Source organism: Zalophus californianus, chromosome 17 (assembly GCF_009762305.2).
Source record: "Zalophus californianus isolate mZalCal1 chromosome 17, mZalCal1.pri.v2, whole genome shotgun sequence".
Taxonomy (NCBI): domain Eukaryota; kingdom Metazoa; phylum Chordata; class Mammalia; order Carnivora; family Otariidae; genus Zalophus; species Zalophus californianus.
This window is the reverse complement of record NC_045611.1, coordinates 17,961,715-17,974,940: the sequence shown is the minus strand read 5'-3', so window position 1 is coordinate 17,974,940 and position 13,226 is coordinate 17,961,715. Positions and strand designations below refer to the sequence as shown.

General features: G+C 40.0%; 1 protein-coding gene across 5 annotated transcripts in view; it reads left to right on the top strand.

Moving 5' to 3' along the window:
• The window catches only part of NFATC3 (nuclear factor of activated T cells 3), a 129,109-nt gene that overhangs the window by 15,430 nt on the left and 100,453 nt on the right, over positions 1 to 13,226 (top strand). The window contains exon 1 of one of the 5 annotated variants that reach the window (XM_027617560.1): positions 2,904 to 2,939. The exons of the other annotated variants lie outside the window; for them this stretch is intronic. Coding sequence (XP_027473361.1) covers positions 2,909 to 2,939 — 31 coding nt within the window. The 5' untranslated portion in view covers positions 2,904 to 2,908. Of the gene's footprint in view, positions 1 to 2,903; positions 2,940 to 13,226 lie in introns of those variants that run through there. 5 annotated transcript variants of the gene reach the window in all.

Here is a 13,226-nt window from a genome sequence, read left to right as displayed (position 1 = left end):
ATTTGTGGCTTAGATCACTAGGCTACGTTGGATCATGGATTAAGGCAGGAATTGAGGGAGTGGGGCTGGGTGGGTGGGGGCCGCAAATGTATCAGAAATGATAAGGGCAGAGGAGTAGAGACGGCAAGGTGGGAATAAAGGTGAGCTAGGTTTAGGGGAAAGAAATCAATAGGACCTGTTATCAGTTGAGTAAAGAGAGGAAGGCGGCTAGAATTATTTCAGGTCAATTGTGATAGAAGAAGCAGATTTGGAGGTGGGGAGAAGGAAAGTTGATTCAGGCATTAATAAGATGTTTAATAAAATGTTTCAGGCATTACTAAGAATCTGGGAGGCTTATATACCATTTTACCAGAGTGATAAAGTGTGGAGAAGAGACTAAAAAGGAGCATTTGGGCTTCTGGGGAGGAGGGTGGTGGTTGTGGGAAGGTGACTAGGAAATGTATGATAAATAAGGGTTGTTTAGTAAGATTTGTTATGCAGATAAGAGTACTTCTCAGGGTAGTGAAGAGGGGGAACGAACACTTTACAAATGGAAATTTATGTCGCCTTTACAAAGGAAAAATTTATGCCCTGCTTTTAGGCTGAAAGGGAGAGGGCAGGGTTCTTCCTGTGTCTGCTGTTTTTTAATTGCCTTCAGCTCAAATAATCCTTATGCCAAAGTGGCATATTTTGGGGTGGTATATTCTGATCTCCTTCAATAATAAACAGTACTTACTTAAAGTGTATAGTCTGGGACGCCGGGGTGGTTCACCCGATTAAGCATCTGCTTTCGGCTCAGGTCATGGTCCCAGGGTCCTGGGATCAGTCTGCTGCATCGAGCTCCCTGCTCCGCGGGGAGTCTGCTTCTCCCTCCGCCTGCAGCTCCCCCTGCTTGTGTTCTCTCTCTCTCTCTCTCTCTGACAAAATGTAAAAAAAAAAAATAAAGTGTATAGTCTGAGAAATTTTTTTAAAAGATTTTATTTATTTATTTATTTTTTAGAGAGAGAGAGTGTGGTAAGAGCCGTGGGGGCAGGGAGGAGCAGAGGGAGAGGGACAAGAGGGCTCTGCACTAAGCGTGGGGCCCCATGCTAGGATGGCAGGCTTGATCCCATGACCCTGAGATCTTGACCCAAGCTGAAACCAAGGGTCAGATGCTCAACCGACTGAGCCACCAAGGTGTCCCTAGTCTCATAAGTTTTGACACATATATCTCTATGAAACTTTTACTGCATTCAAGATAGTGAACATATCCATCACCCCCAAAAGTTTCCTTATGCCCCTTTAATGGTCATTCCCTCCCACTCACCTTTCTTTCCCCTGTCCCAGACAACCACTGAAGTCACTTTAGAAATCATGTAAATGAAATCATGTAGTGTATACCTTTTTTTTTTTTTTAAGATTTTATTTATTTGTTAGCACAAGCAGGGGGAGCGGCAGGCAGAGGGAGAAGCAGGCTCCCCACTGAGCAAGGAGTCCGATTCGGGGCTCCATCCCAGGACCCTGGGATCATGACTTGAGCCGAAGGCAGACGCTTAACTGACTGACTTCCCAGCTGCCCCTGGAGTGCGTACTTTTGATGTGGGAAACAAGGCAGCAGAGAAATCATTAAATTTCCTACTGCCTATAGCCCATTGAGAAGTCCTTGAAACAGGCCAAGTGACAGTCCTCTAGGGACTCAACTGCCTCGATATTAATACTTTGCTAAGGGCAAAAGAATCTTAGCCTAACCCCCAGGATCCTGTAAGTCTACTTTAACATATAAAAATTCCTTAAGAGGGGCGCCTGGGTGGCCCAGTGGTTAAGCGTCTGCCTTCGGCTCAGGTCATGATCCCAGGGTCCTGGGATTGAGCCCCGCATCGGGCTCCCTGCTCCGCGGGAAGCCTGCTTCTCCCTCTCCCACTCTCCCTGCTTGTGTTCCCTCTCTCACTGTGTCTCTCTCTGTCAAATAAATAAGTAAAATCTTTTAAAAAATTCCTTTAGAAATTTCCTTTATCTCTAAACCCCCCAAGATATGTGTTGGCACTCATCCTCCAAGCATATGACCCACCTGTATACATCTGAAGGGTCTCCTGACTAAAGGTTTTATTAGACAGTAATAAATGTCTAATAAACTTTTGCCAGCAATAGTTAGCCCCCTCAAAGTCCTGGAAACCTTGCTTCCAAAATTCCTTAGAGACTTACGCTATCCCTAACCCCCTCCCAACTTGAGAGTATATAATGGGCCCCTCCTCATGACCCCGGTGCAGCTCTTTCTACTAATGGGTCCTGTCCCTGTGCTTTAATAAAACCACCATTTTGCACTAAAGACATCTCAAGAATTCTTTCTTGGTCGTCGGCTCCGGACCTCACCCCACCAACATCACCTGTATTCCAAAACGACATCACTTGGAGAGGGGGGCATCTTCTGACTTCTTTATTTTATTCTTATTTTGAGAGAGAGCAAGTGAGCAGGGGTGGGGGAGGCAGAGGGAAAGGGAGAGAGAGAGAATCTCAAGCAGACTCCCTGCTGAGTGAGAAGCTTGATCTCCCAAACCTGAGATCATGACTTGAGCCCAGATCAGATGCTTAACTAACTGAGCCACCCAGGTGCCCCTGGGTCTGACTTCTTTTAGTGGGCTTTATTTTTGAGATTCTTACATGTTAGTTTATCAGGTTATTCATTTTTATTGGAAAATAGTTTCCATTGTATGCATGTACCACAATTTGTTTATCCATTCACCACTTGATGGACTTTTGGATTGTTTCCAGGTTTTGGCTGTTACAAATAAAGCTGCTGTGAACATACGTAGATACATATTTCCTTTACTCTTGGATAAATACCTAGGAACAGAATGGGTGGATTATATGACAGGTATAAGTTTAACTTTATGAGAAACTGCCAAACTGTTTTCCTAAGTGGATGTATCCTTTTACATTCCTTTTAGTGGAAATGTACATTTGGATATCGTCATCAACATCTGGTATGGTCAGTTTTTTTTTTTTTAATTTTAGGCATTCTAATAGGTGTGTAGTAGTATCTCCTTGTGGTTTTATTTTATGTTTCCTTAATTTATATTTACATGCATATATACATATAATGTGTATATATATTTATAATTTTGTGTGCTTTTTTACCATCTGAATATCTTTTGGTGAAATGTCTGTTCAGGTTTTTTTGCCTGTTCTTAAAAACCCTCCAATTTTGAAATAATTATAGATTCACAGAAAGTTGCAAAAATATATAGAGAGAGAGGGAGGTCCTGAGAGTCCTTCACTAAAGTTTCCACCAATGATAACATCTTGCATAATTATAATATCAAGACCAGGAAAATGACTTTGGTACAGTCCACCAAACTTACTCAGATGTCACCAATTTTACATGTACTCGTGTGTGTGTGTTTCTGTGCAATTTTATCATGTGTAGATTCATGTAACCACCGCCATAATCAAGATACAGAACTGTTCCATTACCACAAAGTTCAATCTCACTAACCCCTTTATAACCACACCCACTTCCCTCCTTCCTCCCCACCCCATTATCTAATTCCTGGCAACCACTAATCTATTCTCCATCTCCATAATTTTATTTCAAGAAAATGTTATATAAATTGAGTCTTATAGTATTTAACATTTTGAGTTTGGCTTTTATCACTCAGTGTGATTCTCAGGTGATCCTTCCAAGTTGTTGTCTATATTAAGTTCCTTTTAATTACTGAGAAGTATTCCATGATAGGGATGTATTACAATTTAACGTTTTACCTTTTTTTTTTTTTAACATTTTATTTATTTATCTGAGAGAATGGGAGAGAGAGCGTGAGGGGGGAGTGTCAGAGGGAGAAGCAGACTTCCTGCTGAGCGGGGAGCCCATTGCGGGACTCGATCCTGGGACTCCAGAATCATGACCTGAGCTGAAGGCAGTCACTTAACCAACTGAGCCACCCAGGCGCCCTAACGTCTTGCCTTTTGATGAACACTTGGCTATTTGCATTTATAGGATATAATGAATAAAGTAAATATGAACACTTATATACAGGTTTTTGTTTGAATATAAGTTTTCATTTCTCTGGTTTAAATGCCCAAAAGTACAGTTGCCTCCCAACCTCCAACATGTGAATTTAGTTTTATAAGAAACTGCCAAATTTATATATTCCCACCAGCAGTGCACAGATTACCCAGTTTCTCAGCATCTTAGGCAGCATTCGGTATCATCACTATTTCTTATTTTACCATTCTGATTGGTGTATGGTGGTATTTTATTATGGTTTTAATTTATATTTCCCTAATGGCTAATACTATTAAGCATTTTTTAAAATCCTCTGTATATCATCTTTGGTCAAGGGTCCAAGTCTTTGCTTCTTTTAAAGTAGGATTGTTTTCTTATTGTTCAGTTTTAAGAGTTCTTTGCTTTTTTTAGACACAAGTCCTTCATCACCTATGCTTTGCAAGGAGTTCCTCCTAATAGATGTCTTGTCTTTTCACTAACAGTGTGTTTTATAGAAGTTTTATAGAAGTTTTTAGTTTTGATTTATGAATTTGTTCTTTTATGGATTGTGCTTTTGATGTTACATCTAAGAAATCTTTGCCTAACCTAAGTTCCCAAAGATTTTCTCCTAGGTTTTCTTTTGGGGTTTTATAGTTTTGGGTTTTACATTTATGTCTATGATCTATTTTGAGTTAATTTTTTTGGGTGTATGGTGTGAAGTATGGACACAAGTTCATTGTTTTTTTACATATGGATATCCAATTTTTCCAGCCCCATTTATTGAAAAGGCTATTCTCTCTTCCAGCATTGCTTTTGCACCTTTGTCAAAAATAAGTTCACCATATATATGAGTTTATTTTTGAACTCTGTTCTTTGTTGAACTATGTGTCTGTCCTTTATTGATACTACACTATCATGATAAGTGTACCTTTATAATAATTCTTGAAATCAATGTCACTTTTCCAACTTTGTTCTTTTTCAAACTGTTTTGGCTATTCTAAATCCTTTCTGCCTTCCCATCTAAATTTTGGAATCAGCTTGTCAGTTTCTATTAAAAAAACTACTGGAATTTTTTTTTTAAGATTTATTTATTTGAGAGGGAGAGAGAGTGTATGTGCACGTACACAGTGGGAGGGGCAGAGGGACAGAGAGAATTTCAGGCTGACTCCCCACTGAGCATGGAGCTGGATGCGGCTAGATCCCACGACCCTGAAATCACAGCCTGAGCCGAAAATCAAGAGTTGGATGCTCGTCCGACTAAGCCACCCAGGTGCCCCAAAATCTGTTGGAATTTTGATTAGGATTATGTTGAATCTGTTTTTTTTAAGTAATCTCTACCTCTATGCCAAACATGAGGCTCAAACTCATGACCCCAAGATCAAGAGTTGTATACTCCATCAGCTAACCCAGCTAGACGCTCCAAACTGTGTTGAATCTATAGACCAGTTTTGGGAGAACTGATGTCAGTATTGAATCTTCCAACCTATAGATAAAATGTCTCCATTATTTTATTAATTTGTTATATATCATTATTATTTTATTATATATTGTTATTATATAATTTCTCAGCAATATTTTACGGTTTTCAATGTAGAGGCCTTTCTGTTGTTTAAGTGCTTCTGTAAATATTCATATGCTGTTTGTGTGTGGACATGTTTTCCTTCCTCTTGGGTATGTACCTAAGAGTGGAATTGCTGGATCATATATTCTGTGTTTAACTTTTTGAGGACCTGCCAAACTGTTTTCCACACTAACCATACTATTTTACATTCCCATTAGCAGTGCACAAGAATTCCTGTTTTTCCACATTCTCCCTAATACTTGTTATTTTTTGTTTTTGGTCTCTCACTGTGGTTTTAATTACCATTTCCCTAACGACTTGTGATGTTGAGCATCTCTTCGTGGGTTCACCTGCTATTTGTATAACTTCTTTGGAGAAACATGTATCCAAGTCCTAAAAATAGTTCTGTTTTAAAATTGAATTGTCTTTTTGTTGTTGAGTTGGAAGGGTTCTTTATATATTCCAGATACTTTTTTTAGGTTATAGCATATGCTATATATAGTACATTCTTTTTACATTGTGTGCATTCCATCCTGGAACCCCCCAAACTCCTGGTTGGTTTTTTTTATTTAATCTGCATACATTAAAGTTCATTCTTTGTGATGTACAGTTCTGTGGGTTTTGACACATGCATAGTGTTATGTGTTCCTTACCCCATTACCATATAGAACAGTTCCTTATCTTAAAAATCCTCCCATGAGTCACCTTTGTAGTCACTCCCTCTTCCTTTTATGTTTAGTTTCTTTCACTGTACAAAATGTATTTAAGTTTCATCCATGTCATTGTATGAATTAATAGGTAGTTCTTTTTAATCACTATGACGTATTCCATTATGGATGTACCAGAGTTAGTTTATACATTCATCTGTTGAAAGACATCTTGGTTCCTCCTGATTTAGGCAGTTATGAATAATTCTATAGAATTACACACGGGTTTTTGTGTGAACCTAAGTTTTTAGTTCACTTGGTCTTCTCAAAGCATCATATTTTGGTTTCATTGATTTTTCTCTATTTTCTGTTTCATTTATTTTCTGCTTTCATGTCTTCATTGTTGCTTTTCAAGTAGAGGACTTTAAGAAGAAGGAGTGGTTAATATCAACTTCTTCAGGAAAATGGATGAAAGTGCATACTGTATTAAGAGTTGTTTCAGTGTATGGATGAGACCCGAAGCCAGATAACATTGAAAAATGAGGAAATGGAGACAATAACCGTACATGACTTTTTCTAAAAATTTATTTTTATGTAATTTTATTTTTTTAGAGGGGGGAGGGGCAGAGGGAGCGGGAGAGAGAAACTTTTCTTAAGATTTATTTATTGGGATACCTGGGTGGGTCAGTCGGTTAAGCGTCTGCCTTTGTCTCAGGTCATGATCCCAGGGTCCTGGGATCAAGCTCCTCATCAGGCTCCTTGCTCAGCAGGGAGTCTGCTTCTCCCTCTCCCTCTGTGCTTCCCCCCCCCGCAACCATGCTGAACTTGGAGCCTGATGTGGGGCTCCATCCCACAACCCTGAGATCACAGCCTGAGCTGAAAACAAGAGTTGCTACTTAGTGGACTACGCCATCCAGGCGCCCCAGCAGAGAGAGAATCTTAAGCAGGCTCCATGCCTGGGCATGGAGCCTGACACCAGGCTTGATCTCACAACCCTGAGATCATGACCTGAGAGGAAATCAAGAGTCGGACGCTTAACTGACTAAGCCACTCAGGTGCCCCTGTTTTTTTATGGCGGGGGGCAGAGGGAGAGGGACAGAGGGAATCTTAAGCAGGCTCCATGGAGCCTGTCGCTGGGCTCAATCTCACGACCCTGAGATCATGACCTAAGCCAGAATCAAAAGTCGGACACTTAACGGACTGAGCCACCTAGGCTCCCTTAAAAATTTAGTTTTTAGAGCAAGATCTCTCAGCTTTGGTACTATTGACATTTTAAACTGGATAATTCTTTGTTTTAGGGAGCTGAGTTGTGCATTGCAGCATCTCTGGCCCCACTTGCTGTGTGCCTTACCTGCACATGGCATCTTTTGGGACCTGTCATTAACGAAGCCTGGTTTGGTAAACTTCGTGGATGAGGTCTTGCAGCAGCAGAAAGCCTGCACATGATACTGAATATGTTTGTGATTGAATTATTATAAAAACATTATATGACCACAGCTGTGATGTTAATGGTTGTTCTGTTTGACAGGTTGATGGGTGCCATCCAGTCAGATTTTGTGTTCTGTATGCTGACACCTGAAGATGTTAAAGTGACAGGTTACTAAGGCCTTTGTTGAGTCCAAACAGCCAGTAAAATAGAAAAATCTAATAAAGTTGCAATATGTTGTTTAAAAAAAAAATGCTTCCCCTTCATCTATCACAACCAAAAATGCCTCCAGACATTGGTAATCTGGGGATCAAAATTGCCCCATCTTAAAACAGTATTTTAGATGAAGAAGAGTGAAGACCTAGAGAAGAACTCAGCTTCCTCAGGGAAGCTTTTTAAAGGAAGTGACAGATTGAAGGAAGTAGTGGGTGGGTGGTGAGAAGGGGAAGGTTGAAACTATGAAAGAAAAGATAACCGATGGGACTGGGGAATGGAATTTAGAGCATAGATGGGGAGGTATAGCTTTATACGGGAGATGGGTCACTTTTTTTTTGAGAAAGGAAGAAATGAAAGGGATAAATATAGGCATTTGTAGAGATCGTGTATTTTTGAGGCTGGTGTAGGCAATAGCGGTTCTCTGTTGTTTGTGTTTCTTCCAGTCTGATTGGTTGTTGTCCTTTCATAACCGCCTCCCACCCCTGCCCCATCCATTCCCCCAGCAGTATTTAACTGCTTATGTATAATAACAAAAACAAATGATTGGATTGATTCTGGGCTGAAATTTGCTGGATGGAAGGTCAAATAGTGGATGGCAATGAGCTGCCTGGAAGAAGGCAGTTGAAGTGATGGAATTTGAGATACAGTCTAGGTAAGGCAGTAAGTGAAGCCAGGAGTTGAAAGATTGACAGAAAAGGGAAGTGTTAAGAGATTGTGCATCTAGAGGAGATAACACAATGGGTATAATGGAGTAAAAGAAAGAGTGATGAATAGTTAGGGGTAGTGGTAAGAGATTGGAATTTTAAGAATTTTAAGGTTAAGGAATCAAATGGGTCCATCCAGGCAATGTCAAAGTCCAAGTTAAGTTCCTGGAATTGGGTGCTCCTGGAAGTGAGGTGATGATGAAGGACTTGGATGTTGAGGATGCCTAGGGTCAAGTAGACTTGGATTGTAGAGGAAACCTGTTACAGATGCCAGTGACCTAGAGGACATGAGATAATGGTAATACCAGATGGAAGATGATTTAGCTGGATGGTGTGGACCTTTCAAAGACTGGTAAGAAATGTTGCAAAAGCTGGGAGACGTGTGGGAGTAGACAAGAGAGTGCTGGCTCTTTCAGCCCCAGAGTACACATTTGAGAATTGGTGAATAAGCACCGGTATACTATAGTGACTTCTAGAGAAGCAGTATCCTCAGGGGAACCAACCTTAAGTTTGAGAGATGAGGATGGAGGATCTCTCTGTTAAGAGATGGAGAACAGAGAGGAGTCTGGTGGGAGGTGTCATCCTTGTTAGTAGCCTGATATCTAGGGGTAAAGTGTAGGGTAGTAAGGGATTAAGAGAAGAAATGGTATGTAAAAGAGAATGCTGGTTTGGGGAGAAATGGAGGGACTATAGTACATGACACTGTTTTCTGAAATCATGCATCTTGTACACATTGGAAGCAAAAGATTAGCATTCATATCACTGTAGTAAAGGACTTACCGATGTGGTTTATTAGATGACTAGTTTTAAAGTTCTTACGTTTAGCTTTTATTATTCTCTGGTAATAGGCTGTTTTAAGTAGTGGAACTCTATTGTTGACTTAAAAATTATAGTCAGTAGTAATACACAGATTAAGGAGAACCAGATTTGCTTCGTTATATATGTATGCATATGTTATATATAAACATTTATTTGGTGTATGTTCCAGATAGGATGCCAGATTTTTTTTTAATTTATTTGACAGAGAGAGAGACGGCGAGAGAGGGAACACCAGCAGGGAGAGTGGGAGAGGGAGAAGCAGGCTCTCCGCTGAGCAGGGAGCCCAATGCGGGTCTCAATCCCAGGACCCTGAGATCATGACCTGAGCTGAAGGCAGACGCTTTAACGACTGAGCCACCCAGGTGCCCCATGATGCTAGATATTGGTACAGATTATCTAGAATCCTCACAACAACCTTTCAGTATAGATATTATCCTCATTTACTGATAAGGTAATTGAAACTCAGACAAACTAATTAACTTGATGAAGGTAAGGCATCTGTTAGGTGGTGTGTTTGACTCCAGAGTCAGTGTTCTCCATTGTGTCTTCTTGTTTGATCCCCACCCCCACCCTGGGCTTGTGTTATTCTACACTACTTTGTAAAAAGTTATTATTATTTGTGTAGTGTGGTCTTATTGTAGTCTGTATTAATGTTGGAATCATAATTTGACCACTTTGTTGTTTTCTCTTTTTCTTTTTCTTTTTAAAGATTTATTTATTTGTTTTAGAGAGTGGCGGAGGGGCAGGGGGAGAGGGAGAGAGAGAATCCCAGGCAGGGAGCCTGGGTAGCTCAGTCGTTAAGTGTCTGCCTTTGGCTCAGGTCCTGATTGGGATCGAGTCCCGCATCAGGCTCCCTGCTCAGTGGGGAGTCTGCTTCTCCTTATGCCCTTCCCCCACTTTTGCATGTGCAAGTTACAAAAAAATAAATAAAACCTAAAAAAAAAAAAAAACCAAGAATCCCAGCAGACTCCATGCTGAGCTCAGCAGAGCCTGGCACCCAACACAGGGTCTCTGTCTCACGACCCTGAGATCATGACCTGAGCCAAAACCAAGAGTTGATGCTTAGCTGACTGAGCCACCCAGGCACCACTGTTTTTTCTCTGCTTTTAAGAGATTTTCCCACAGCTTCTCATGGTAATTTAGAATTTTGTCTTCCATAGTAGTTGCCATTGCCATTATAGTTAATACAAGTATTATACAAATACTAATAATACTAATCCAATATAACATTTAGAAACATGAATATATATTTATATTATTATAGTGGTTATTCATAAGTAACTTGAAAAGGACAAGGTACTAATGTTGATGTTGTACTAAAGGACAAGCTATCTAAATGTTGATATCTATGAGTCACTGTTTCCAAAACAACAATTTGTATACCTAATTGCTACCATGATTTCTTGCCCCCTGGTGAGAATGTCACATGCGATGGATTCAGACAAAGGCTTATTATTATAATTTAGGTAGATTTTATTTTCTAATTGTTTTCTCCTTGTAGGCCACTATAATGGCTATTGTAGGAAAAAATTAAATTGTCCTGGTCTTTTTTTTTTTTAACAAAATCATACTAGTATATATTCTCTTTGACTGTGAGTTGACCTTACTTATTTTTTCCTACATGTGGATGTTAAGCTATAGTGGCAGCATCTTTCTTCACTATTGACTTTGTCCCTGTAATCAAGCATAATAGTGCTAGGTAGATGGTTGCCAAATGATTCTCCTGTTTTTTCTTTTTGGGTGAGAATTCCTTTGAACAATTGTTCATTATTACTATTTTTCAGCAGTGAGAGGACTTAAGGGAATCCTTTGCTTTTTAAAACTCTTCTTGGGGCACCTGGGTGGCTCAGTCGGTTAAGCAGCTGCCTTTTGCTCAGGTCATGATCCCAGGGTCCTGGGATTGAGCCCTGAGTCCAGCTCCCTGCTCAGTGGGGAGCCTGCTTCTCCCTCTCCCTCTGCCTGCCTGCCCGCCCGCCCGTGCTCTATCTCAAATAAATAAATAAAATCTTAAAAAAAAAACAAACCCAGGAAGTATTTTCTTTCTGCTGTGGTGGGATATAGTATAATTGAGTACCTGTGTGAAATTCCATATTCATTCTAACATACTGCTTTTTTTAAGATTTTATTTATTTATTTTGACAGAGAGCACAAGCAGGGGGACCAGCAGGCAGAGGGAGAGGGAGAAGCATACTCCCTGCTGAGCAAGGAGCCTGATGTGGGGCTTGATCCCAGGAGCCTGGGATCATGACCCGAGCCAAAGGCAGATGCTTAACCGACTGAGCCACCCAGCTGCCCTAGCAAACCAAATTTAACAGCATATTAAAAAAACCAAATGGAATTTAGGGCAGGAATGCAAGGGTCATTCAACATATGAAAATTAATTACCATAGTAGTAGAATGGAGGATCATCTAAATTGACACAGAAAAACATTTAACAGAATTCAGTACTTTTTCATGATAAAAGAAAAAATCCAGCAAACTAGGAATAGAAGGGAACTTCCTTAAAACGATCAAGGGATTTTTGAAAACCCCATAACTAACATCATACTTAATGGTGAAAAATTGTAAGCTTTCTCTCTAAGACCGAGAACAAGACAAAGATGCCACTTTCACCACTGCTATTCAACATTGTACTGGGAATCCTAGCCAGGGCAATTAGGCAATAAAAAGAAATAAAAGGCATCCAAATTGGAAAGGAAGAAGTAAAACTCTCTCTTTGCAGATGGCATGATTCTGTATATAGAAAATCCCATAGAATCCCCAAAACACAATTAGAACTAATAAATTAAGGAAAATTGTATGGTAGAATATCAACACATAAAATTCAGTTGTGCTTCCATACACCAACAAGGAACAATACAAAAAGTAAATTAAGGGATGCCTGGGTGGCTCAGTTGGTTGAGCGTCTGCCTTCAGATCAGGTCATGATTCCAGGGACCTGGGATCGAGCCCCGCAGCGGGCTCCCTGCTTCTCTCTCTCCCTCTGCCGGCTGCTTCCCCTGCTTGTGTTCTCTTTCTCTCTCTGTGTGTCAAATAAACAAATAAAATCTTTTTTGAAAAAAAGTAAATTAAGAAAATAATTCTATTTATATCAGCCTCCAAAAGAATACAATACTTAGGAATAAATTTAACCAAAGAGGTAGAAGACCTGCACAACTAACTGCAAAATAATGCTGAAAGAAATTAAAGAACTAAGTAAGTGGTAAGAATTCCCTTGTTCATGGATTGGAAGATTTAATATTGTTAACACTAAAATATTCCACAAAGCAATCTAGTCAGTGCAATCTGTACCAAAATTTCAATGGCTTTTTCTGCAGAAGAAATGAGAAAACCAATCCTCAAATTTATATGGAACTGAAAGGGGCCCAGAACAGCCAGAACAATATTGAAAAGGAAAAAGCAAGAAGACTCCCACTTCATAATTCGAAAACTTACTACAAAGCAACAATAATCAAAACACTGTGTTATTGTTGTAAGGATAAACATATAGACTAATAGGATGTAAGTGCGTCCAGAAATAAACCTGAAATATCTATGTCCAATTAATTTTTTAAAAAGATTTTATTTATTTGACCGAGAGAGAGTTCGCACAAGTAGGCGTAGCGGCAGGCAGAGGGAGAGGGAGAAGCAGGGTTCCTGCTGAGCAGGGAGCCGGGTGCTGGGCTTGATCCCAGCACCCTGAGATCATGACCTGAGCTGAAGCAGACACTTAACCGACTGAGCCACCCTGGCACCCCATGGCCAATTAATTTTTGACAAGGGTGCTAAAATGATTAAATGGAAAAAGAATAGTTCCTTCAACAAAGGGTGCTGGGACAACTGGATAACCACATGCAAAAGAATGAAGTTGAACCCCACCTCACACCATATATGTAAATTAACTTGAAATAGATCAATGACCTAAATTTAAGAG